Here is a 24867-nt window from a genome sequence, read left to right as displayed (position 1 = left end):
GGCTATTCAAGATGGCTGTTTTCTTGCGCTCTGTCTGTCCTGCCTGAAGCAGTGCCTACTTCACCTACACCTACTCACATGACTGACCTTCTCACATATTTGCCCCAGGCTGCAGCTAATGACTGTTCTAGCTTTAGATCAGAACATCTCCACTATGATAGCTTATCAAAGGGGTGGTGAGGGGCATGCCCCTCTGCTGGTTTCCCTGGTAACTAATGAGCCAACTTGACATCAATTCCCCTTATAACTGATAACTTTCCACCCCCCACCCCCTACCAACTTTCCAGAATCCTTCTCACTGGAATTTACAATACCTCCATTGTGTGGGAATTTCCACGCTAAATTTTTAGTATGAAAATTAGTCTCAGACTGGTTAAATCTCCAGTTGCCTAGAAGAAGAAATACAAACTACTCTCCAGGGATATTTTCTTAGTCAAAAATGCAAGTGACATCCTTAGAAACAAAATCTTAAAGAAATGAACTCACAAACAAAAATTATAAACCACAGGAGGAAATGACTCACCACAGACATGGATATCCTCATGACATAGCAGCTGGAATCCAAAAGAGAGAGAGAGAGCTATAGAGCATCCAAGATGGAAGCCACAGACTTTTTATAATCTAACTGTCGTGGTGGCATCCATCCCTTTGGTCCTCTTCTGTTCAGTAAAAGCAAATCAATAAATTCAGCCCACATTCAAGGGGAGGAGATTACACAGGGGAATGAACACTAGGAGAAGGGGATCACTGGGGGCTATTTTAGAGGTCTAGTGGATTCTCCATGAATATGTGTTCAATGAATGAACAAGGTAGGAAATAGAGAAAGGGGAGTAAAATTGGGAGAAATTTTTGTAAGATGGGTTATGTATTCAGTTTTGGCATATACTATTTTGGTCCCAGTGTGTGATTATGACAGAGGCTATGAGTTTACCAAACCCATTTCCTTTTTCCTTGGGCACACAGCTAGACTGCATTTCCAGCCTTGCTTGCAATTACATGAGGCCAAGTGCTTGAATTTGGCCAATATAAAGTGGGTGTAAATGTTTTCCCTCCTCCCCCTACATGCCAGGCAGATGCAGAGGACCCAGTGGGTATGGTAAAACCAATCAGTTGAAGAGCCTGAGTCCCTGACAGACTATGAAGAGGAGATGCGCCCCAAACTCCCAACTAACCCATATCTTGGTGAGTGGGGAAAGTAAAGTGTGTTAATCCACTGAAATTTGGGGGTTATTTGCCACAATAGATGAGATGATATTGTAAAAATAGAGTAGCTAAGACAATGTGGCATTGAAATAGAGGTAGAAAGTACACCAAGAGAATGGAATAGAGAAGCCAGAAACACACCCATGCATGTAGTGTGATGGAGCTGGCACTGCAGATCAGAGAGGAAATGATCTCCTAGTGTCAATGAATGGTGATTAACCATATTTGAGAAATTGAAAATGAATTCCTGCCACCATGCACAAAAGCAATCCCACAATGACCTAAATGTTAGCACAGCTATTGTTTGTTAGGGATCACAATGATCTGTGTGCTCATCTACTCTTCGAAGTCTTCCTTGCAATTAGATAGACCATATAATTATTTCTGGCCAATGGAACATGAGCAGAAGTAATATGTCACTCCTAACAAGATGGTTGAGTATTTGGTGGGCATCCCCAACAATTGTTCTCCCCATCAATTAGATGGATGATAGTGACCTCAAAGCGACAAGATGGAGAAACCCCAATATGAGAGCAGCCTGGGTCCCTGAGTCACACTTTGAGCAGATATGCCTTGGAGAGCTATCCAATCAGGAACTTTCACACTGGGCTTTGGGTGAGCAATACATAAACTTTTATTGTGGTAAATGCCTAAAATATTGGGGCTTATTTGTTATTACAGTGGAGCATAGGCTACCCTGACAAACACAAATATGAGAGGCAAAACTTTAAAGCTTTTAGGAGAAAGTACAAATTATGACCTCAGAGTAAGGAAGAATTTCTCAAACAAGACACAAAAATCATAAACTGTAAATGAAAAAGCCAGATAATTGGAGCACATTAAAATTAAGAAATTTTATTCAAACACGGGTATAGAGTGAGAAACAAGCCCACCTTGGAACGAGATCTGTAACACATGTGACTAAGAAATGATTCCCAGAATAGAAAGATCTAGTATGAATCAATAAGAAAAAAGCAAATATCCCAGCAGAAAAATGGGCCAAAGATATAAACAGGAATTTCACAGAAGAGAAAATATGAATGGCCCATAAACAAATAAAAAACATGGTTATCCTGATTTGTATGAGGGAAAAATTAAAAACACAGCTATAATACTGTATTATACCTATCACATTGACAAAAATCAAGTAACTGGACAATACTAAGTGTCAGAGGCAATAAGAACTCATACAATCCTTTTCAGAAAAAAAATTGTTATTTCCTGGTAAAACTGAAAATATGCATATTCTGGAACCCAACAGTACCAGGCCTAAGTATATACATGTACAAGAAAGTTCAAAATAGTACTGTTTATTACAGCAAAAACTAGAGACAACCCGTGTCCATTCACAGTAAAGTTAATAAATACATTGCAGTATATTCAATGGAACAGCATATAGTAGTGAAAATGAATAAGATATAGCTATGAATGAATTTTAAAAACATGTTAAAAAAATAAAGTCACATTAGAAAACATATATTTCATTTATTTAAAGTACGAAAACCAAGCAAAACTAAACAATATATTGTTTAGAGATACCTACATAGAGTGAGACTATAAAAAGCACACATATGTTTACAAAATTGAGGAGAGTGGTCACCCCAGAGAGGGAAAGCAGAGGATGTACTTGGGATGAAGCACATAGCTTCAGAGTGCTGGGAACGCTCTGTTCTTAAGCTGCATGGTGTTAGCTTTTAAGCATTTTTTAATTTCCTTTTTTTTATTGTGGCAAAATACACATAACATAGAATTAGCTGTCTTAATCATTTTTAATTGTACAGTTCAGTGCTATTAAACACATTCACATTGTTGTGCAACCACCACTGCCATTCATTTCCATAACTCTTTAGGTTTTTAAAATATTTTAAATTAAAATGCACATACATATTATACTCACTCTTTTGCATACTGACATGGTTCTCATTTTTAAAAGGCAAAAAAATAATCATTGTAGAACTATATTTATTGTTCTGAAACTACATCCATTGTATATTCTAAAGATAAAATGGAATGATGTGGTGGTATATACATACAATAAAATGTTATCCAGCCATAAAAAAGAATGAAATTCTGATACGCACTATAACTTGGGCAGACCTTAAAAATATTACGCTGAGTGAAATAAACCAGACACAAAAGGACAAATATTGTATAATAACTACACTTATATAAAATATCTAGAATAAGCAAATGTATAGAGACAGAAAGTAGATAAGCATTTACAAGGGTCTGAGGGGGAGAAGAAAATGTGGAGAGATTGCTTAATGGGTACAGTTTCTCTTTAAGGTTAGGAAAGGGTTTTGTAAACAGATAGTGGTGATGGTTGCACAGCATTGTGAATGTAATTGATAACACTGAATCAAACAAGTAAAAATAGTTAAAATGGAAATATTATACTATACAGTATTGCTGCTGGGTATTGAATTCTGTTTTAACAGGAGATTTCTTTGCCACTTTAAAAATGGCGCTCCACTGATAGCTGTCTTATTCATGTTGAGACCTTAGGTATGAGCTTTTTTCTTGTTTATTTACCCTCTATAGTCTCTAAAGTCCTTCTTGTTATCTTCGATTTTTAGACCATAGTTTGTGTAGCTCATTACTGTTTCCTGTGTATTTACTTTGCTTAGGGGATGCTGAGTTACTTGAATCTGTGGATTGATGTCTTTCATCAGTTTGGACCATGCTTGTGATTTTCACTTCTAATATCAAATGCTCTCTACATTCTCTCTACTGCCTTTTTAATCACATTCCACTTTTCTTTTAAATCTGTCCTGAATTTTCTGATGTTGTTCACCCTGTGCTTTTGTTGAGATATTTGCTCTTTTTTTTTTAGCTTTATTTTTAAATTAAAATTTTTTTTCCAGCTTTATTGAGGTGTAATTGACAAATAGAAATTATTTACATTTAGGATGTACAACATAATGATTTAATATATGTATACATTGTGAATTAGTGCTGCAATCAAGTTAATTAACACATTCATCACCCCACACAGTTACCATTTGTGTGTGTGTGTTGAGAACACTTAAGATCTACTCTATTTGCAAATTTCAAGTATACAATACAGTATCATTAACTGTAGTCACCATGCTGTACATTAGATCACAACAGAACACATTCATCTTATAACTAAAACATCTCCTCATTCTCCATCCCAACCCCTCCCCAGCCCCTGGCAACCACCATTTTACTCTGTGGTTCTATGAGCTCAACTTTGTTAGATTCCACATGTAAGTGAGATCATACAGTATTTTTTTTCTGTGTCTGGCTTATTTTACATAGTATAATGTCCTCCAAGTTCATCCATGTTGTTGCACATGTCAGGGTTTCCTTCTTTTTTATGGCTGAATAATATTCCTTCATATCACATTTCACATGTCAAAGAACATTTGGGTTATTTTCATATCTTGGTTATTTAGAATAATGCTACAATGAACATGGAAGTGCAGATATCTCTTTGGGATCGTGATTTCATTTCCTCTGAATATATATTCAGAAGTGGGATTGCTGGATCACATGGTAGTTCTAATTTTAATTTTTTGAGGTGCTTCCATACCGTTTCACATAATGGCTGAACCAATTTACAGTCTCATCAATAGTGCACAAGGGTTCCCTTTTCTTTACACCTTCACCAGCAGTTGTTATTTCTTATCTTTTTGATAATAGCCACCCTAAACAGTGTGAGGTGATATCTCATTGCAGTTTTGATTTAAATTTACCCAATGATTAGCAATGCTGAACACCTTTGCATATACCTGTTGGCCACTTGTATGTCTTCTTTGGAAAAATGTCTATTTAGATCCTTTGTCCATGTCCATTTAAAATCAGGTTATTTGGTTTTTTGCTATTGAGTTGCATGAATTCCTTATATATTTTGAATATTAACCCCTTATCAGATATGTACAGTTTGCAAATATTTTCTCCCATTTCATAGGTTGCCTTTTTCATTTTGTTGGTAGATTCCTTGGCTGTACAGAGCTTTTCAGTTTGATATAGTCCCTGTTCTTTACTTTATTTTATTTTATTTTTTTGGCCATGCCGCAAAGCTTGTGGGATTTTAGTTCCCCAACCAGGGACTGAACCCACGCCCCCTGCATTGGAAGTGTGGAGTCTTAACCTCTGGACCGCCAGGGAAGTCCCTCTTTTGAAATTCATAATCATTTTTGAACATTTTCCTTTTGATATTGGACCTGCAAATTATGTAGCCAGGCCTGAGAACAGTGCCCACTGAGAAAGAATTTGGATCCCTGTTTCAGGTGACCCGGTCCTGCTCAGAGCACAGACACCTGATTTCTAGCAGAGTTACTAACCATGTTACAAAATCATTCACTTCCCCTTCATTTAAATGAATTCTATCCACTGAATATTTATCAGGTTGGTTTTACCCAAGTTACCAATAGTTCCTTAATCCTCCCCCAAAACAATTATATTTTCAAAACAACGTGCTAAATTAGTCTCTCATTGTCCCAGTGGGAGACATTTGAGACAGGGGATGATTGCAAAGCACACCAGCCCTGGAGTGAGAGTATTAGGGTTTGAGGTCGGAGCAGTGTGGTTTGACTGACTCCCCTAAATTGTTCTGCTTTTCACAACTTTTCCCCTCTTTTTACTTCTGAAACCACAGCTTCTCTAAAACACAGGCATTTCTCCCAGTGGTTCTCATGGCAATAACATGAGAGTTTTGTTTCTAGGAAGGAGCAGAGGACATATGTCCAGTAAGAGAGAATAGAGAGCCGGGACTATGTTAGGGCCTCAAGAGTGTGGTAGCACTTGTGATATTTCTTGTGGTGTATCCTTGTGGTATTTCAAATTCTAGGGGAGCACAAAATGCATTTTCCATAACTTTGAGTTTATCTACCTCAGCTCTTTGCACATAGCTCTCAATAAATATTTTGTGAATGAAATAAAAAGCAGCTAATAGACCAAACTAGCTCTAAAAAGAGCCACTGCTTCTTGAACACCTAGCGTGTGCCATGCACTGGGCCGGGCCTCTTGTGTGCATTACTCCAGTCAACGACCTGACAATCGCCCCCTGAAAGCCACACCGTTACTTTACAGATGTTGGCATGGACAGGTGGCCGGTAGATAGCGACTATTTATGAGAACCACATGTGTTTCCGAACAATTCTTTATTTAATACTTAAAAAAATTAAGCTTGGAATGTCTCCATTCCTACAAAGTATAACATAAAACTGGTTACTTATTTTGAAACTAATGCAGAGCTTATAAGAATTGTTTTTCTGTGCACTTATTTACTTAAAAGAATATTTTGCATTTTGACATTTCCTGGCTTAACCAGAGATTAATGATCTTAAGAAGCAGAAAATTGCTGAGGTGCCTGTAAAAATTCTGAGAAACTAGGGTAGAGATGCTAGACACAGTAGGGAAGAGATTAAATGTATGCCATGACTAAGTGAAACACAGTGAGGATGAAGAAAGAGGATGCTGAAGAAAGAGAAGAATGACGGGGAAGGCAAAGGACACAGAAGTGCCATAGGAGTAGACAAAGACAGGTACTGGATGTGACTGATAAAACAGCCGTAATCATTGTGGGTCAGCATATTAGAATATTTGTTATAGATCTGAGAACCACAGTAAGAAATTGACACCCAGGAGTGAAGCCCACCAAATGCATAGGTATTGATAACTATTTCACGGAATCTGCTAAGTAAGCCGCAGGGCAGTAACAGTATAAATGAGAAAATTCAGGATCAAGATGAAATAACCTGCTCAAAGTCACACAGCTAGTGAGCAGCAGAAATGAGCTTCAAGCCAAGGACTGTCCAAGTCCAGGGCCATGGGCTCACCATTCAGCACTCAGCAGCGGTGGCCTTTCTGGTCAAAGGCCAGGAGGAGAACAGGACTCCGAGGGACAGAGGCTGTAATTCACAGTACCCGACTCTAAATAAGGGTAGTAGTGGCAAATGTCCTGCACTCGTGTCTCACAACCACTGTCACTAGAGTTGCCTTTCACAAAGAAGGAATATAAGAGTGTGTGTTTGTGTGTGCTAGTGTGTTAGGTGGGACTTTAGCTTTAAAGTAACTAAAGTAACTCTGCATAGCCCGTGATTTGAACAATGACACATGAGCTAGCAAAATGTCCTTTGCCACCCAGCTATTCCTACTCCCACTATTGTCCACTTTGTGCCCAGTCACTGAGCGTAAGTGTGTTTCTGAGGACTCACGCAAGAGTCTGTCCGTAACAGGTCAGAAAATCAAAGCGACATCCTAGGGTAAGGTTTTAGGGAACACCATTGATCCTGGAGGCTAGGAGCTCATTTGGGAAGCCAACTGGTTCGCCAATCTTGCCATTACTACCCTGATTTCATTCTTCTGTCCCAACCTTCCTTCTGGGAATCAGAGCTACCCAAACTGAGCAAACAGTCTTTTATAGATCCCAGAGCAAACAGTCCCTGCTGCGGCCCAACCCTGGCTGCCCGTGCCACCCCTGCCATCTGTGCAGCCTCACCGACCTCCAGCCTCTTCCCGCCATTACCTCCCGCCCTTTCCTGCCTGCTCAGATCTTAGCAATCCGATTCCCACTAAATCTTCAGTTCTGGACACTATGTCCCATTATTATAGCATGGATTGAGTCTTCCGAACAGTGAAGAGAGAGAAGTGACATAGTCAAAATGAAACAAAAATTAAAACCAGCCAATCAGCCAACCAGCCAAAACAAAAACCCCAACATTTTTATTCATACCTTGGGCTACCCTAACACCAAAGGAAAGCCTTCTATCAATGTAGAATAACCTCTCCCACTTCTCTTTATACCCTTGCCTGGCTTGATGTTTCTTCAAAGGACTTGCTAAAGCACCTGACATGTTGTATACTTATTTGTAGTTTATTGTTTTCCCCGACCCTCTGCAGAGTGTAAGTTCTAAGGGAGCAGGGACTTTTATCTCTAACACCTGTAGCAGTGCCCAATGCTGGGTACAAGGTGAAGGCTTAAAACATTTATTGTGATTGGAAAAGCACCTGTTGCACCCCTTTCTGCTGTTTATTTTCAAGGCCACCCCTGAGGTTCACTTGAACCTCATTTAACTCATAAAGTGGGAGAAGATATACCCGTGTGCCGGACCCAGGCTGACTCTGCGGTCCGTACTATTCTCCACTCTTCCCACTCTTCCTCCAACATGCATAGTAGGTCACCATCCTGTTCACATTACTTTTCACAGTTTCATATTCCCACATTAGTTTCACATGATTTGACTGTCGGCTGAAGAAAATTGCACAACCAGAAAGTTGTGAGTTAAGTTTTATTTGGGACCTTACTGAGGACAATAGCCTGGAAGAGAGCCTCTCAGATAGAGCTGAGGAACTGCTCCGAAGAGGTAAGAGAGGCGCTGGGACGGAACCGAGCAGAACCCTGTGCCCCTCCCCCCACGAGTACAAAGGCCCTCCGTGTCCCCTGCCTCTTGTCTGTAGAAAAGCTGAAGCCTCCCAGGCCTCCCTGAGTCACAAAGGAGCAGGCTCAAGCAGCTAATGATTAGGACAATAGAGTCACAGACTCAGGGTCTGATGCACACTCCTGAGCTGTTTTATAGATACTGTAACTGCCACCACAGGAAAAAAACTAACTGCATGATGACCAGACTGCAGCCATGACATAAGCTGTTCCATCTTGAGCAGTACTGAGTCTATGGGTAGCACAATTCCAAGAACTGGCCTTAAGAGGATGGGATTGGGCTTCCCTGGTGGCGCAGTGGTTAAGAATGCGCCTGCCAATGCAGGGGACACGGGTTCAACCCCTGGTCCGGGAAGATCACACATGCCGCAGAGCAACTAAGCGTGTGCACCACAACTACTGAGTCCGTGAGCCACAACTATTGAGCCCACGTGCCACAACTGCTGAAGCCCACATGCCTAGAGCCCGTGCTCTGCAACAAGAGAAGCCACCTCAGTGAGAAGCCCGCGCACCGCAACGAAGAGTAGCCCCCGCTCGCCACAACTAGAGAAAGCCCGCACGCAGCAACGAAGACCCAACTCAGCCAAAAATTAATTAATTAATTAATTATTTTAAAAAAGAGTATGGGATTAACACTATTGCTCATAATAATCTCTTTGTGAGCATCAAAATAATTGTAGCTTGTTCTGCCTGTATTTGTAAGCAAGCAGGCAACTAAAACTGTCAGCAAAGAGATGCTTCAACTCCATTTCTATATCTCACTCTGAGACCTCCACACTCTTTCTCAGCATGAAGCAGTTACAGAAGAGGGACTTTCATCCCTAATCCCAGAGAAATGGAATGATATCTGATGGGGGGGATTTGTAAGCAGCTCTTTGCAGGAAACCGCTCTCAGAAGGAAGCCCCTTTTCTTGTCACTTCAGCAAAGCTATATTGTAACTAGCCTCAAACCAGGCGCCCCCGTGCTCTGCTCATCTCTGGCCCAAGCACACTTTTCAAATCTTATGATCACACAGTACCTTGCCTAACCTGTTGGTCCTTTCCGTAGATCAAAGAAGTAGAAATGAAGAATAAGTAATTAACAGGTGACCAGATCTCTTCCCTAGCTTCCCCTTCAGTAATATCAGGAACAGACTGTGTGAACAAGATAACCTCTAAAGAAACATCCTGAGGAGTCGACAAGCCCGCACGCAGTGGGAGATGGCTAGGAGTTTAATCCCCTGTCTCACTGATTAACTGAGATTACTTCCCCTTTCCCATTTAAAAACTTTCATGGCTCAGCAGAATCTTCAGAGTTGGTTTTTGGGGGACATGAGTCTGCCTTCTCCTCAGATTGTTGGCTTTCTGATTAAAAGCAACTTTCCTTTCTGCCAACATTTGTCCCTCATGTATTGATTTTTGAGTGGCGAGCGGCTGGACCTGAGTTCGGTTACAAGGATATATAGGAGTTTTTGCTGGGAAAAAAAATGTAGTCAAACATCAAAAGATAACTGCCAAAAAGAAAAAAAATTACTGCTAATCACAAATAACAGATGTTAATGATTAACATCTGTTAATCAAGTTAATGATTTTAGTGCTTTTCTATGTATGGGAAGATGCAAGAGTCTGGATTCATTGAAATTATTCCTTAGATATGTGTCTTATCTAGGGCCAGTATCCAGGGCATAGAATGCTTCCTGTTGTTCTCCACCCTGAATTCCCACCAGGGCGCACCGTGGAGGGGTGAGGGCAGCTGCAGTGGCTGAAGGCTTGATGGCGGTAACATTCCTTGTTTAGTGGAAGGGCAGGCAACATTCTTTGTTTACTGGAATGGCAGGCAACATTCCCTTTCCACATGACCTAGCACTTAATTGGGCTCTGAGTTATTGGAACATAAGGACAATCTAATTATGACTTAAGAAAGAAACAAGAAGAATTATAACTAACATTTCTTGAGAGCTTATCCTGCTAAGTCCTATGAGCTCATCAGCTAGTTTAACCCACACAACAAAGCCATGCAGTAGGTACTACTATTACCCCCATTTTACAGTTCAGGAAACTGAGGATGAGAGAAGTTAAGTAATGTACCTAAGGTCACACGGTGTGCAAGTAACAGAATCTAGATCTATTGACACCAAAGTCTGGTGTCCTAAGGAAAAAAGAGAGAAGGGAAGTGGGATGGGGACTGTACTTGTGGTTTGCTGAATCATCATAGTTGTGTCTAAGAAACTTCAAGTTCTTGAAAGATGAATTTTAAAAACGATCCTTTCAATGTGAAAAACAATGAGTTTGGGGCTAGAGAGTTTCTGAGCCTCAACAAGGAAATTAATATTAATTTCTGCAGTTAAAACAAAGTGCTTTAACTTCCTAAGTGTATAGTCATAACATACAACTGTTACTGAACAAACCCATCGCCACCAGCTGTGTCACTAGCACAGGCTTCCTAGGAATACTTATCACTCCCTTTTCCTGGGCATAATAAAAAGAGTGCAAAGCCCAAACAGAGCGGCTCTGTTACTCTGGCTACAGCTCTTTTTTCTTTTGATAGTGCAATCTAGTTATAACTGAAAGCGTCCGCAGATGCAAATCAAATTTCTTAACTAATCAATTGTGTTCTCATCCATAGGAGTAGAGGAAATAACTGAACTTGGCTATAAAGGAAATAACTGAACTTGGCCTGTGCCAGGCTCAACGCCAGGGTTCTGGGATCTGAGGGCCAGGATGTAAGGCACCACCTCTGAGGAAGCTTGTCTAGGGAGGAGGAAGGGAGAGAAGAAAGAAGTATGAATGGGTGATCAAGGTAAGCAGAAGAGGAAACCACCTACATCCCAACTTGGCCCAGGGCTCTTCATGATGATCCTGAGTGAAGTCAGCTTTCTAGTTTGGGAGAAGCCCCTGTTCCACTGGGTGGCTGGGCTCCACGAGATGAGAGGAAAGGATGCCACACCTCCTCTGTCCTTCTAGTGTGGGTGGGTGGCTCCTACCACAGCTCAGGACAGGAGTCCTTGTCCTGTTTTTAGCAGGACTGACTGACTGTCTTGACTGTCACAAAACGCCCTTCAAACCTCTTACCTAAAATATTTTTAATTTGAAAATGACATGTTTTGGAGACCTGTGATAAGAGAATTGGGCTCTTGTCTCCGCTCTGGCTTAATTTGTGGCCATGGGTAAGTCATTTAACCACGATGGTCTCATTTTTACACCCATAAGTGAGAGGATTGCCATTTTATCATTTCATGTACGTGGTAATTACATCCAAGACAAAGCCAAGCAATAACTAGAAAGTACACAGGAGATGTGCACCTCAATGATGTCACACTAAAGAGTATCTAAAGAGTATTATCTTGAATACAATTTAATCTTTATTTATTGCATTTTAAATAATGAATTGGGTACTCAATCTCCAGTAAATACTACTAAATTTAGCATTTTCATTTTCAGTTATAGCAATCAAAATCAACATTACCTCATAAAACATTGTCGTAGAGGAATAACACTTCTGAAGAGTATTTTTCCTTTTTCTTTTTTTTAATGAATTTATTTATTTTATTTATTTTTATTTTTGGCTATGTTGGCTCTTCATTGCTGCACACGGGCTTTCTCTAGTTGTGGCGAGCGGGGGCTGCTCTTCGTTGCGGTGTGCGGGCTTCTCATTGCAGTGGCTTCTCTTGTTGCGGAGCATGGGCTCTAGGTGTGTAGGCTTCAGTAGTTGTAGCGCATGGGCTCAGTAGTTGTGGCATGCGGGCTCTAGAGCGCAGGCTCAGTAGTTGTGGCGCATGGGCTTAGCTGCTCCGCGGCATGTGGGATCTTCCCGGACCAGGGCTCGAACCCGTGTCCCCTGCATTGGCAGGTGGATTCTTAACCACTGTGCCACCAGGGAAGCCCTATTTTTTCAAAAAACACGATATCGAGTAATAAAACTTTCAGAAAACTTGTATCGTGTAATGTTTCACATTAACTTAGGTAATGATAGAGACGGTGGTTTTCAAACATGTTTCGCAGAATTCTGAGTTGCTTGAAAGTAAATGCAGGCAAATGGTATACTGCTTAATTTGTGATTTGCAACCCCTCTCATCCATTCATTTATTCATTCATTTCACAAAGTATTAGTGGGGGCTTACTCTGAGCTTGCTGTGATGCTAGAGGCAGGTGCAAGACAGGGGCACAGGGCCTCCTCTCCTTAACTTACAGTCTGATGGGGGAGGCAGGCAAATGGTCGCTCTAATGAATTACAGACTGAGATGTTTCCAAAGGCAAGGAAACCAGTACCATGAAAACTTATATCAGAAAACTTATATCAACAGAACTTAACTTAGACTTGGGACAGGGAAGATGTCCCTGACAAATTTTAACTGCTGTGACAGTTCTGGGGAGCTCTGAAGGATGAGTGGAAGGCTAGCAAGGCGTGTGGGTGTGGGGGAGGGGGAGTGGATGGTGGGTGGGTGGCAGGTATTTCAGACAAAGAAACAACATCAGCAACATAATCTGAGAGTCCCAGTGCAAAATGAAAATGTGAAGCCCCTTGTTCAAAACTATTAAGAATTTAAAGATGGCACAGGCAGAGCATTAAAGCAAGGACGGGGCCCTGCGAGACGGCACAGGTCACACGCCCCAAAGCCAGTCCTGGTCCTCTCCATGGAAGGGAGTGTGAAGATCAGGAGTCAGGAGGAAGTGAGAGGCCAGTGCGTTGGAGCAGAGCCCCAGGAGGGTGGTATGAGATGGAGCTGGAGATCAGGTTCACTTGAGGATTACGTCAGTGACTACACCTCAGTAACACAGGTAGTGATCTCACCTTTATTTAAATACTTACATTAATTTGCATTGGTCATTCTGAGTTTGATGTCAACCTGGTTACTTCTAAAAATGAAGCCGGGGTTACAGAAATTGTTCAAGTAGGGAAAGCTTGGACTCTGCTCCTGCTTTCTTTCTTTCTTTTTCTTTTCTTTTTTTTCTTTTTTTTTTGCCGCACCACGTGCAGCATGTGGGATCGTAGTTCCCAGCCAGGGATCAAACCCTGGCCCCCTGCATTGGAAGCTCGGAGATTTAACCACTGGACCGCCAGGGATGTCCCTGGTCCTGCTTTCTTGGTGCTGGGTGCCTAGGCTGATTGGTTGTCTAGAACTTGCATGCAGAAAGGCATAGGTTCACAGGAGTGAACCTGACTTTGCACCTTCCTATCAAAATATGCATTGTTGAACTGCTGCAGGGAGCTGTAGCCAGCTTTCAAATTTAAAAGAATAAGGAAAATTCATTACTTACACTATTACCCAAGTTCAAATCCTGGCTTTCCCACATACCACTGTGTACTCTTAGTCAAGATATCTATTTAGTTGTTAAAATATAAACTTGTTTTTTAAGATAAAGTAACACATATACATATTCAAAAATTCTGACATTAGCCTCTGGTGAATCTTTTCAGCAATTTCCTAGGCATATACAATGTATTTTCATATTTTTTACACAAATGGATTGTACTATACCTAATGTTCTTTTTACTTTTATTAATACCTCTTAAAATATTAGCATTTTTATGGACTTCCTAGTATTTCACTTGTATGGATATACCATATTTATTGAAACAGTCAGATTAACAAACATATAGGTTACTTTCTGCTTGGGGTTATTACAGAACAATGCTTTACTGAAAGCACCTTTGCTTACTTAGACAAGTGTGCTGGCAGAATAAATTCCTAGAAGTAGAGCTGCTAGTTCCAAGGTTATGGTCATTTCTAATTTTGTTAAGTATTACCAAATCAGCCAAGTTATTTAAGTGAGCCTTGATTTCTTCATGTCTGTAAATAGTGGCCAACAACGACTTTCTCAAAGGTTTCCTATAAGGATCAAGTGAGATTAAGGCATGTTAAAAGCCTACTACATAGCAAGTAGGTTGTCAATGAGTGTCAGTCTGCAACTTTACTTTTACTTAGAAAGACAACTATTTATGAATATTAGGATGATTATAGCTGTGGCCCTCAGCTCAGCAAACAAAAATTCACAGAAAACACTGTAGTATCATATCCATTTTAAACCCCATTGTTGAACATAACCAGTGAAATCTCTGGAAGTCAGAGTATTTTCGAGAGGACACAATTTGACATTAAATACTGCTTTCCTGGCCTGAAGTTGAATTTTGATAGTTGCCTATTTAAAAATATATATATATATATATTCCTGATGATAAAAACAAGATGTACTGTGCTAATGTATCCATCAAGATATGTCTTCCAGTCATGGCTTTTGTACTTGAGTGAAAATCTTGCTGCTCAATTTAAGTCATTCATTTATTAATAAAGCCCATACATCCAACTCTGAAGAAAAACCTTTTGATAAGAAAATGGAAAATTTTAGACCTCTCGTTTCCATTTCGAGAAACCTGTTGTGTCTCCCCCAAACCTCTGGGGCCCGGAGACGTTTTTAAATTTATCAAGAGCCCAGAAGGAGGTGAATGGGGCGCCTCAGAACGATATCCCCAAGCGTCCGGGCCCAGCAGCCCCAGCCGGGACCACAGCCCGCGGTCAACTCCAGGCTGGAGGCAGATCCTCCTCGGAGGGCCAGTCGGACCAGGAAGCCATTGCTCCGCTCCGTGCCGGCTGTTTATTGAACACTCCACTTAGCCCAGAGCTCGACCGGCCCCACGGCCATCCCGACGCGGGACAAAGATCCCGTCGGTGACTCGTGCCCGCCGGGGGACGCAGAGCTCTGGTCGCACCCCCGTGCATCTCGCACCGAAACTTCAGCCGCGGCGGACGGCTGGAGGCGGTCGGGACTCGGCTCCCCGGGCAGGCGTCCCCTCAAAGCGTGTCCCCAGTCCCCTTCACCGTCCCCACGGGCGGCCAGGCGGGGAGCGGCCGGGGGCCGTGACCCGGCCGCCGACCCTGGCCCCGGCCGCCACTCGCGGACGCGGCCCGGAGCGCTGCAACAAAGGGCGCCCGGAGGCGCGGCCCGGGGCGGAGGCTCCGGGCGGGGGCGGAAAGTGGGAGAGGAGGCCGGGCCGGCCGAGGGCACCGGGCGCGCTTCCGCCGGCCGCGCCGCGCACGCCGCGGTAAATGGGAGGCTCGGCCGGCGGGGGCGGGGGCCGCGCAGCCGGGGAGTTTCAGGAACTGGAGGAGCGGGCGGCGGCTGGAGTCGCCCAGAGCCGAGACTCGGGGCCCAGGCGGAGCCGCCGCCGCCGCCGCCGCCGCCGCCGCGCCGGGGCCCAGCCGTAGCCGCCGCCGCCTTCGCCCTCGTCCGGCCGACTCGGGCCGACAGACGCGGCGCGGGAGAGGAGCCGGCCGTCCCGGGCCAGGGATCCGCCCGCCATGGCCACCAAGGTGAGGGGCGCGCGGCCCAGGCCCGGCCGGCCGCTCGGCCCAGCAGCGGCGCGGGGAGGGTCGGGCCCGGGGGCGCGGGCGGCGGCGCCGCCGGGGAGGCCGAGGGGTCGCGCCGGGGCCCACCCGGCCCCCGCAGGGCTCGGGTTACGCGGAGCGGGCGGGTGGCCGGGGCTCGGGCGCCCGGGGGCTCGGCTGGCGGCGCGGGAGGGTCTCGGGGCGGGACCCCGGCCGCTCGCGGCTCCGTCTGCAAAGTTTGCGCCTGAGCGTGGGCCGCGGCCGCCGGGAGAGAGAGGAGAAGTGCCCGCAGCCCCGGCGCCCGCTCCGAGGAGCCGCCTGACCGCCGGGAGCCCCGACTCTTTCCCGAGTGGAGTCCACTCCTCACCTCCCCGCGCGTCCGGCCGCTGCGGGAGCAGCGTCCCCTCCTTCCGCAGAGGGTGGGACCCCGGCGCCACGGGCCGCTTTCGGGGGCCCGACCCCCGCCGGGGAGGACTGAGAATTTAAAATCCAGGCCTGTGAACGAGGGTTCCCGGGGAGGGAAAACGCCAGTGGAACGCCCCGCTCCTCCACTTCCCTCAGTTTTCCTGTTTTTTTCTTTTGTTTTGCTACCTTTTTGGTTTGAATGTTATTTCCAGCATGAATAAAATGCAAAGAGGGAAATGACTCTGCTTTCTATTACGTGTTTGCTTAAAAGAAGGTCCAGGCCCGAATTACGTGGTGGAACTTTGACTCGCGCTTGGTAATTGGCCAGGAGTGGTGATTTGCTTATTTTACGGTATTGTCGGTGGAATTAGCGGTCACCCTTTGCTACCTGAGTCTGCAGGAGCCTCCATCTCCCGCTCCCTGGGGTGGGGCGTTTTCTTTAGTTCTAGATGTCACCTAGTAATGGGAAAGCCACGCTCCCCTCCACGAGCCAGGGATGGGGTTTGAGTTGACTTTTTTATTTGATTGATTTTTGCAAATAGTTTTAGTAGTGTCCCCTTTATAAACATCAGCACCCTCTACCATATTTACTTTTGAAACCTCGAAGCTTCTCTTGGGTTGGTGAAAACCTTAGATTGTTGTTGTTGGGTTTTTGTTTTTGGTAGAAAGAGAACTTTGAAAACTGAGAAATTTCAAATCCCTTTGAAAGATCAGATTGATATTTCAGTCCGTGAAATTTTGTGTTCTGTATCTGCCTAGGTGTAGTGTTTATTTTTTTAAAAAGTGGAGATTCTTCAGGGAACCTGTTGCCTGCTGTTACTGAAATAATTACCTTCTTGTTAATATATTATTGGCTGCGCTCTTCCTTGGTTTTATTAGGTGTGATAGAACTTTGCTACCTTTTTAGCATATATCATTTTGTGTTGATCTTTTTAAAAACAAAACTTAAGCCAGGCATTTCTAAGGAAATTTGATTTTGAGGTTTGTTGCCAAACATTCCAGAAATTACCAGTTACACGTCCTATTTTATACTCATCTTGCAACCTTAAAAGCTGTTGTGGTCGATACCTATTCAGAGGTGGTCAGCGTTTTGGTATTTTGCACCGTGATCTACCGATGCATGTTAGATATACTGTCTTTTAAGTGGGACCAAGCTTAGCAACTAGTGCTGGTATATTTAATGAAAATTTTATCTGATACTTAAACCTGAACTTAGTTTTTCTATAAAATTAGAAAGGAGAATAGTTCTTGTACTAAATTTGAATTGCGTCTGTCCTCACTAAGCACAAGCCTTAAAGCGTGTGTAAGCACTTCCTACTTTATTGTCTACCCCTCCGAAGGCAAATTCCAGTAATTCTGAGTCTTGGTTTCTTTCACCTTTCCAATGACTATTCCACACAGTACTCCTTTCCATGTTTACATTGTGACAGACCACTTCTGTTTTAAAAAAAAAGGAAGAGCAGAGAAGCACTTATATAGGAACCTTCCTCAGTTCTCTGGTTTTCCTACTTCCTGATGATTCTTACATCAAACCAAAGTCTCATTGTTTAAATTGTTCCCAGAGAGTAAATTTGTCCTTGTTTTGTTACACACCCACCCCCGACTTCCCACCCATGCCCTTACCAACATCTGAGTAGTTTGGGGTTTTTTCTTTCCTTTAATTTAATCGGGTAGGTACTTTTTAGTAAGAGAGGATATACATATAGTAAGTAATAACGTCTAACTTTTTTTAAAATTGAAGACTCATGGCACTCAGGCTCCTGCTACAAGCATTAAGTGATAAGAAATAAATACAGTATCTGGATATTTTATGTAGTGTTGGGTTTCCCTTTGAATTGACCAGAAAATACCTTCAGTTCTCTTCAGATATAATTTTCTTATGTATTGCTCTTACATATTTTCTTAAGATGCAGTTATCTTTGAACTATCATCCTTTTTAAAAAACTGCACTGGTATATTCACAATAGAAAGAAATGACCTTTTAGAAGAAAAATGAATTAGGTAGTTCTTCACTGCCAAAGAAAGTTAATCAGTAACTGCACATTTTAAAGAAATTATCTGTTCTTTGTTTCTAATCATTACTCAGGAGAATGCTGAATTCGCTTTGAGTCCCAGTCTTGTCTCATTTAGTAAATACAACAAAAGCCTAATATGAGTGGGTAGCCTTGACTTCTAATAGGAACTCCAGGTTATATTTTTACACAGTCATATGGTGGACTTAGAAATAAATTATTTATTTATTTATTAAGTCTTGGGAAAGGAATTCTTTTTTTTTTGGCCTGGGTATAGCAAAAGGGACATGAAGAAACTAGTTAACAAAGTTAATCCATAGCTATATAATTTAGGTGTAATTTCCATGTCACAGTTAACCTTTGGTAACTAATTTAAATCCTTTTGTGCTTATGTAGTCACTTTTAGGAGTAATCATTAGAACCAGATCCTAGGAGTCCCTGATGCTTTTTTTTTTTTTTTTAACTTTTCTTTCCATCTCCGATGTCTAAAGTTGTATATTTGTGTTATAGTGCTTGTCTGGTTGAATGAAGTGAGTGTGGAATGTTGAAATTAGCAGTAGGGAAATGAGTGAATTGCTCAGGACTGTTCCATGATATACATTAGCGAGAAGAGTTTAGAAAGCATACTTTGTAGTCTCTCCTGAGCAAAAACCTGTTTTGAAGAGGTTTATTGAAGAAAAGAGTAGAAATATCTTTCTAAAGCATCTTAAAGATTAAGTTGTTTTTGATAGTTTTTTTTTAACAGTATGGAAAATGGTAACCATTCAGTTTTGCTTAACAGTAATATTTTTTTAAAGTGTCTTCATAAATAGAATATCTAGACAGTATTTCTGTAGTCACAGAAAAATTCTATGACAGTAGGAACGTCAACCGATTTCTTATTAAAGAAGGAATAGATGAGAAAGCATATAAAATTTTGCGAAGTTTTCTACTATACCCTGCTTCTGTATTGACCATCTGAAAATGTAATTAGTTTTTTTTATTAACTTTTTTTAAAAAATTAATTAATTTATTTATTTTTGGCTGTGTTGGGTCTTCGTTTCTGTGCGAGGGCTTTCTCTAGTTGCGGCGAGCGGGGCCACTCTTCATCGCGGTGCGTGGGCCTCTCACTGTCGCGGCCTCTCTTATCGCAGAACACAGGCTCCAGACGCGCAGGCTCAGTAGTTGTGGCTCACGGGCTTAGTTGCTCCGCGGCGTGTGGGATCTTCCCAGACCAGGGCTCGAGCCCATGTCCCCTGCATTGGCAGGCAGATTCTCAACCACTGCGCCACCAGGGAAGCCCTGTAATTAGTTTTTTACTCTGATTGCCCACCAAAAACTTTGTAACTTTGCATATGCTGTTCCTCTTTTCTGGAATTCTGTTCTCTGGCCTTTTCCCCTACGTACCTTCTTTTACACATTATGTCTCAGCTCAGAGCATTACTTCCTACAGAAAGCTTTCTGATCTCCCCGACCCCTGTTACAGGGTCACATCGTACGTGCAGACTGCCGTTTTACATGTGTTTCTCTGCCCAGTGGCTGTCTCCTTTAGGGTGCTGTCAGCCCCAGGAGGATGGCCTGTGTGTTTGCTCCTCTGTGTATCTTCTGTGACAGGCACAGACCAGGCTCTTGATAAACTGTTATTCCATGAATGAATGTTGAATTTTCTTGTCTCGATTCCTCCCTCTACAGTTTGAAAGAGCAAAAAGATTTTCCATTGAGATAGGTGGCTGTTAAAACTATTTAGCTCCACCTGTAAGCTTGTTTCTTTTAATTGTGCATTTTAGTAAAAATTTTTTAGAAGTGTGCATGCACAATGGAAAATAGACATCTACAGCTCAGTTATTGGCAATGTTTTTTAAATAAATCAGCTTTACTAATTATTACATGAGAAATTGGTTATGTTTTAAGGTAATTGGAACAAACTTCATACTTCTGAGATTTTAAAAAGAGTTATCTTTAACCCATGAATTGTTAGAAATGTGTTTAATTTCCAAAAGTATAGGGTTTTTCTATTTATCTTTTTGTTAATGATTTCAAACTTAATTTCATCATGATCAGGGAGTCTGATTGTTACTAATAACCGTACCTGAATATTTGTTGAGGCTAACTTTGTACACAGTATATAGTCAGTTTTTATAAATATTCCACCTGTGCATAAAAAGAATATATGTATTCCCTAATCAATGTATGTATATTTTCTGTATATGTCCATACAAACTTATTAACTATGCTGTTCCCATCTGTATCCTTACTAATTCTATTTGATCTGTTGTATCTTAATGTCTTTTGGTCTACTTGACAGAGGTGTTAAAATGGTGGATTTAAAAAATTTCTCTAGGGTTAGGATTAGTATTATCTTCCAGGTGAACTGAACTTTTTATCATGAAATTACCCTCTTTATAGTACATTTTTTCTTAAAGACAGTTTTGTCTAAAAGTTAATGTGGTTTCACTAGCTTTCTTTTGGTAAATATTTTCCTGGTATATAAAAGCCTGTAACTGAATTTTACCTTTTCATCTTGTTTGGCAATCTTTGTGGCTAGAGGGTTTTGTTTGCTTTATTTGTGCTTATTGATGTGTTTGGATTTCTGGCTACCATCTTATAGATTCACTGAGGATTCCCCTCCCCGCTGCCCCTCAACTTTTTAGAAGGTTATTCCTTACAGGCATACCTCGGAGATGTTGTGGGTTGGTTCCAGACTACTGCAGTAAAGCAAGTCGCACGGACTTTTTGCCCCCCAGTGCGTTTGAAAGTGATGTTTACACTATATGGTAGTCTGTTAAGTGTGCAATAGCAGTATGTCTATAAAACAATGTATATACCTTGATTAAATAGTACTTTATTGATAAAAATGTTAAGAGTCACAGTAGTAACACCAAAGTTTGCTGGTCACCATAACACATATAATAATAATGAAAAAGTTTGTAGTATTGGGAGAATTACCAAAAGGTGACAGAGACATGAAGTGAGCAGGTACTGTGGGAAAAATGGTGTGTCAATGGACTTGCTCTGCTCAGGGTTGCCACAGACCTGCAATTTGTAAACATTGCAGTATCTGCAAAGTGCAATAATGCAAAGCAAATAAAAGGAGGTATGCCTGTATGTCACTTTTTTCAACTGGTTGTCGTAAGCGTATATGTTACTATTTGTACGTTAAAGTCCAGAAGTCCTCAGTATCATTACCCTCCTCCTAGATTACAGGGACCTTAAGAAGCTCAGCTCCAGTCATCTCTCCCAACACAGTTACTGCCCAGGATTTTCATTCTGTCTTTTCTACCACAAATTAGACATTATTTTTGTTTTTTATACAGTTAATGTTTACTTAGATTTAATCAACTTTTACCATATCTTTGCTTACTATTCTTTTTTACATTTCAGTTCTTTCTGGGATAATTTTTCTTTTGCCTTAAATGAATTCTTTGGAATTTCCATTAAGGAGAGTTTTTTGTTGGTAAATCTCTTATATATGAAAATGTGTTTTGCCCTGTGCTTGAAAGATAGTTTTCTAGGTATGGAGTTCTGTTATTTCCCCTGTTTCCTACCGTCTTTCAGAGTTACTGCTCACAAGTCAGCCATCTAATATTGTTCCTGAATAGTCTGATTCTTCCCTCTGCCTGTTTTTAAGACCTTCCCTGCGTCTTTAGTATTTTGCAGTTTCACCTTAGTGTGTTCATGTGTGGATTTTATTTATATAGCCTGGGATTTATGGGCAGCTTGGATCTTAGGATGGATGTTTCAGTACTTCTGCACCAGTGCAGTTCCGTAAACTTCCTGTGATAATGGAAATATCCTACATCTGTGCAGTCCCGTGTGGTAGCCACCTGCCATGCATGGCTAAGGAGAACTTGCAGTGTGGTTAGTGTGACTGAGGAACTGTGTTTTTAATTTTAGTTTAAATAGTCACACGTGGCTACTGGCTATCATAGTGGGGAGTGCAGTTGTAGAAAATTCCCAGTGATTGTATTTCATGAATATTGCCTCTTTCCTGTTCTCTCTTTCTGGAACCCTAATTAGCATGAAAAGGTCCAACAGACATCTAACTTTCTAACTTTCAATCTGCCGTGTTTTCTTTGTGCTGCATTCTAGATAATTTCTTTGACTCCTACCTTCAGTTTACTATTCTTTCTTTAGTTGGGCCTAATCTGTTCTTTTATCCATTTAATTTTCAATTGTACTCTATTTTTAGAAATTATGTTATTTGGTTTTGTTTCAAATCTGCTTGATCATTCTTTATATTCTCTAATTGCTCATATTTTTAAGCTTCTCTTAAGCATATTAAACATTGATTGTGTCTGTTAGTTCTAATATCTGAGGTCTAATTCAGCAGTCGTTTCCGCTCATTCTCACTCATGGTGCCTTGTTTTCTTGTGTGTTTTGTGATTTTATTTTCTTCTGTGAGTTGCTCATTTTCCTTGGAACTTCATCTAAGGGTTTTGATCCCTAAATTGAGTTATATTCGTCCACAGAGAATTTGTCTTTGCTTATGCCAGTCTCTTGGGGACACTACATCCTTGGGATCACTGTAACTTTAATTCCTGGCTTAATGTTTTTCCAGCCATACTCTGTAGCATAAATATGGACCTCAGATCTCAAGGGAAATCTCCCTTATTCTACTACTCTGGGTCAAAGATGAGACAGGTTTCCTTGCTGTTCCCTTCTGTACAGTGGGTTCTTTTTTCCTTATGTTGAGGTCCTTTTGGGGTCCAGCTTTGAGCTTAATACAGGAGTGTTCATCTGTCACCTCCTGCCTCCCCCAGGACAGCCTGCAGAGCAGGACCCAAACTCAGGCTCTCCAGGGCATAGAGGAGACTCCTGGGGTGGAATCCTGTCTCAACATTTTCCTCCCAGGGTTTCTGCTCTCATGTCCTCTGACCTCTCTAGATCCTTTCCTTTTGTGCTGACTCAGCAGTGTGTGTTAAAAGGTGTTTGTGTGCTTGGGTGTGTCCTTGCTTTTAATATTTTATTCAGCACTTCAGTGTTTCAGTCTGGTGGTGGTTCATGGTATCAGCCTGCCACGCATGCCGGAACAAAATCCAAGTCAGAGCATCTTTATAACAGACTGTAAAGTGAAGGAATGGAATATCTGCACACAAAGTGTTAATCTGTTTTTTGGAGGGAAAAAGGTGGAGAAGCAAAGTTGTTATGCATTTTAGTTGAAACCAGACCTTAAGCCATCAAAATAACAGGCTGGGCATTTCAGTTTCCAATTGGTATTTTTCTTTTTTCTCCCCCTTTGATTATCAAAAACACGTGATAGATTTAGCCCATCTTATTCATCTTTAGGTGTTGTAAATACAGTGCTTGAGGATGTTATTCAGTATGACTCAATTTTTCTAAGCTATTTTTAGTATCTGAAAACTGAGTCATAGAGTAAGTAGTATTACCTGCAGAGGCAGGATTCAGAAGTCACCTCTTTGTGTCACGGGGGACATATAAGTCAAAGGGACATGGGACTTTAGACATTCGTTAACTAGGCAAAAAATGCACTTTGTTCTGGGAACCGTTACCCATCATCGTTCACCGACCGCTTCATTTGAGCGTCGCATGAGCTCAGTGCCGGGTCTTCTCCTCCACGTTGGGGTGTCAGTCTGAAAGGCCTGTCCTTACCCTGAAGCTCTGTTGTTCTAGCGGAGGGTAGGCCTGCTGCAGGGCGCAGGGGGCTCCTGCTGCAGCTTCTCAAGCCAGCAAGGCTTTCCAAGGAGCTGAGTCTTGAAATGTATATTTTTCTCTTTAATTCATTGAGTGAATTTTAACCCTTATTTGATCACGTCAGTCATTTAAAAAATACTTGCATAGTACATCTTGACAGTCTGCAAGTCCAGACTTTGTCTTGTAGGATCCCAGATAATCAGTTCGGCAGACAGTTTTAGCGGTTCCTGCGTGCTTCTCTTACGCTGGAAGTAAGGCTAAGATTTGGATCCTTGCCTAAGAGAGCAGACATTCAGAAATTAATGAGCTATTTAAAATGTACCAGTTAAATGCCAGTTTTAATGTATTTCTAATGCAAATTCACAGAAGAGGACTTAAAAATGTAAATTTGTGTGTTAACAGTAGTTGTCTATCTCACACTTAGGAACTTCTTTTTCATCTTTAAGCCTGTTTTGTATTCTCAAGATTCTGAGTAAAGAATGTTTACTGCTTTTGTAATAAGGAAGAAAACAAGTTAATTTTTTTAAACTTAAAAACTTATGGTCATTAGCCAGGCCTCTAAAGCAGACTCCCAAATTTATCCATCTTCTGTTAATTTGTTTTGAATTATGCTAAGATGAAAAAAAAGGTTTTAATTAATGCTTATACATAGTAAATGGCACTTTAATAGAAAAATGCTAATACATTCAGTATTACAAATAGAAACTTAAAATTTATTTTTCTTCCCTCAGCACCATATTTTCTTCTTCCAAAGGAGAAAAAGTATGTTTCTTAAACTTTTAAAAATACCTAAAAACTTACTGAATAATAACCAGGACTGAACCTGGAGTTCTTGAAAATTGCTCTTTTTAAACACATTTATGTTTTACCTGCCTCTCTGCGCGCGTTCCCCCAGGAGCTCAGG

At 41.6% G+C, this 24867-nt stretch overlaps 1 protein-coding gene across 1 annotated transcript in view; it reads left to right on the top strand.

Annotated features, from left to right (window-relative positions):
• The first annotated feature begins 15748 nt into the window (after nucleotides 1–15748).
• Nucleotides 15749–24867, top strand: part of SNX9 (sorting nexin 9) — a 98862-nt gene continuing 89743 nt past the window's right edge. The window contains exon 1 of the mRNA XM_068551051.1: nucleotides 15749–15900. Within this exon, the coding sequence (XP_068407152.1) occupies nucleotides 15889–15900 (12 nt within the window). The 5' untranslated portion in view covers nucleotides 15749–15888. The remainder of the gene's footprint in view (nucleotides 15901–24867) is intronic.

This window comes from Eschrichtius robustus, chromosome 9, assembly GCF_028021215.1.
Source record: "Eschrichtius robustus isolate mEscRob2 chromosome 9, mEscRob2.pri, whole genome shotgun sequence".
NCBI classification, from domain to species: domain Eukaryota; kingdom Metazoa; phylum Chordata; class Mammalia; order Artiodactyla; family Eschrichtiidae; genus Eschrichtius; species Eschrichtius robustus.
The sequence above is the reverse complement of the archived record's forward strand: the minus strand, read 5'-3'. Positions and strand labels throughout refer to the sequence as shown.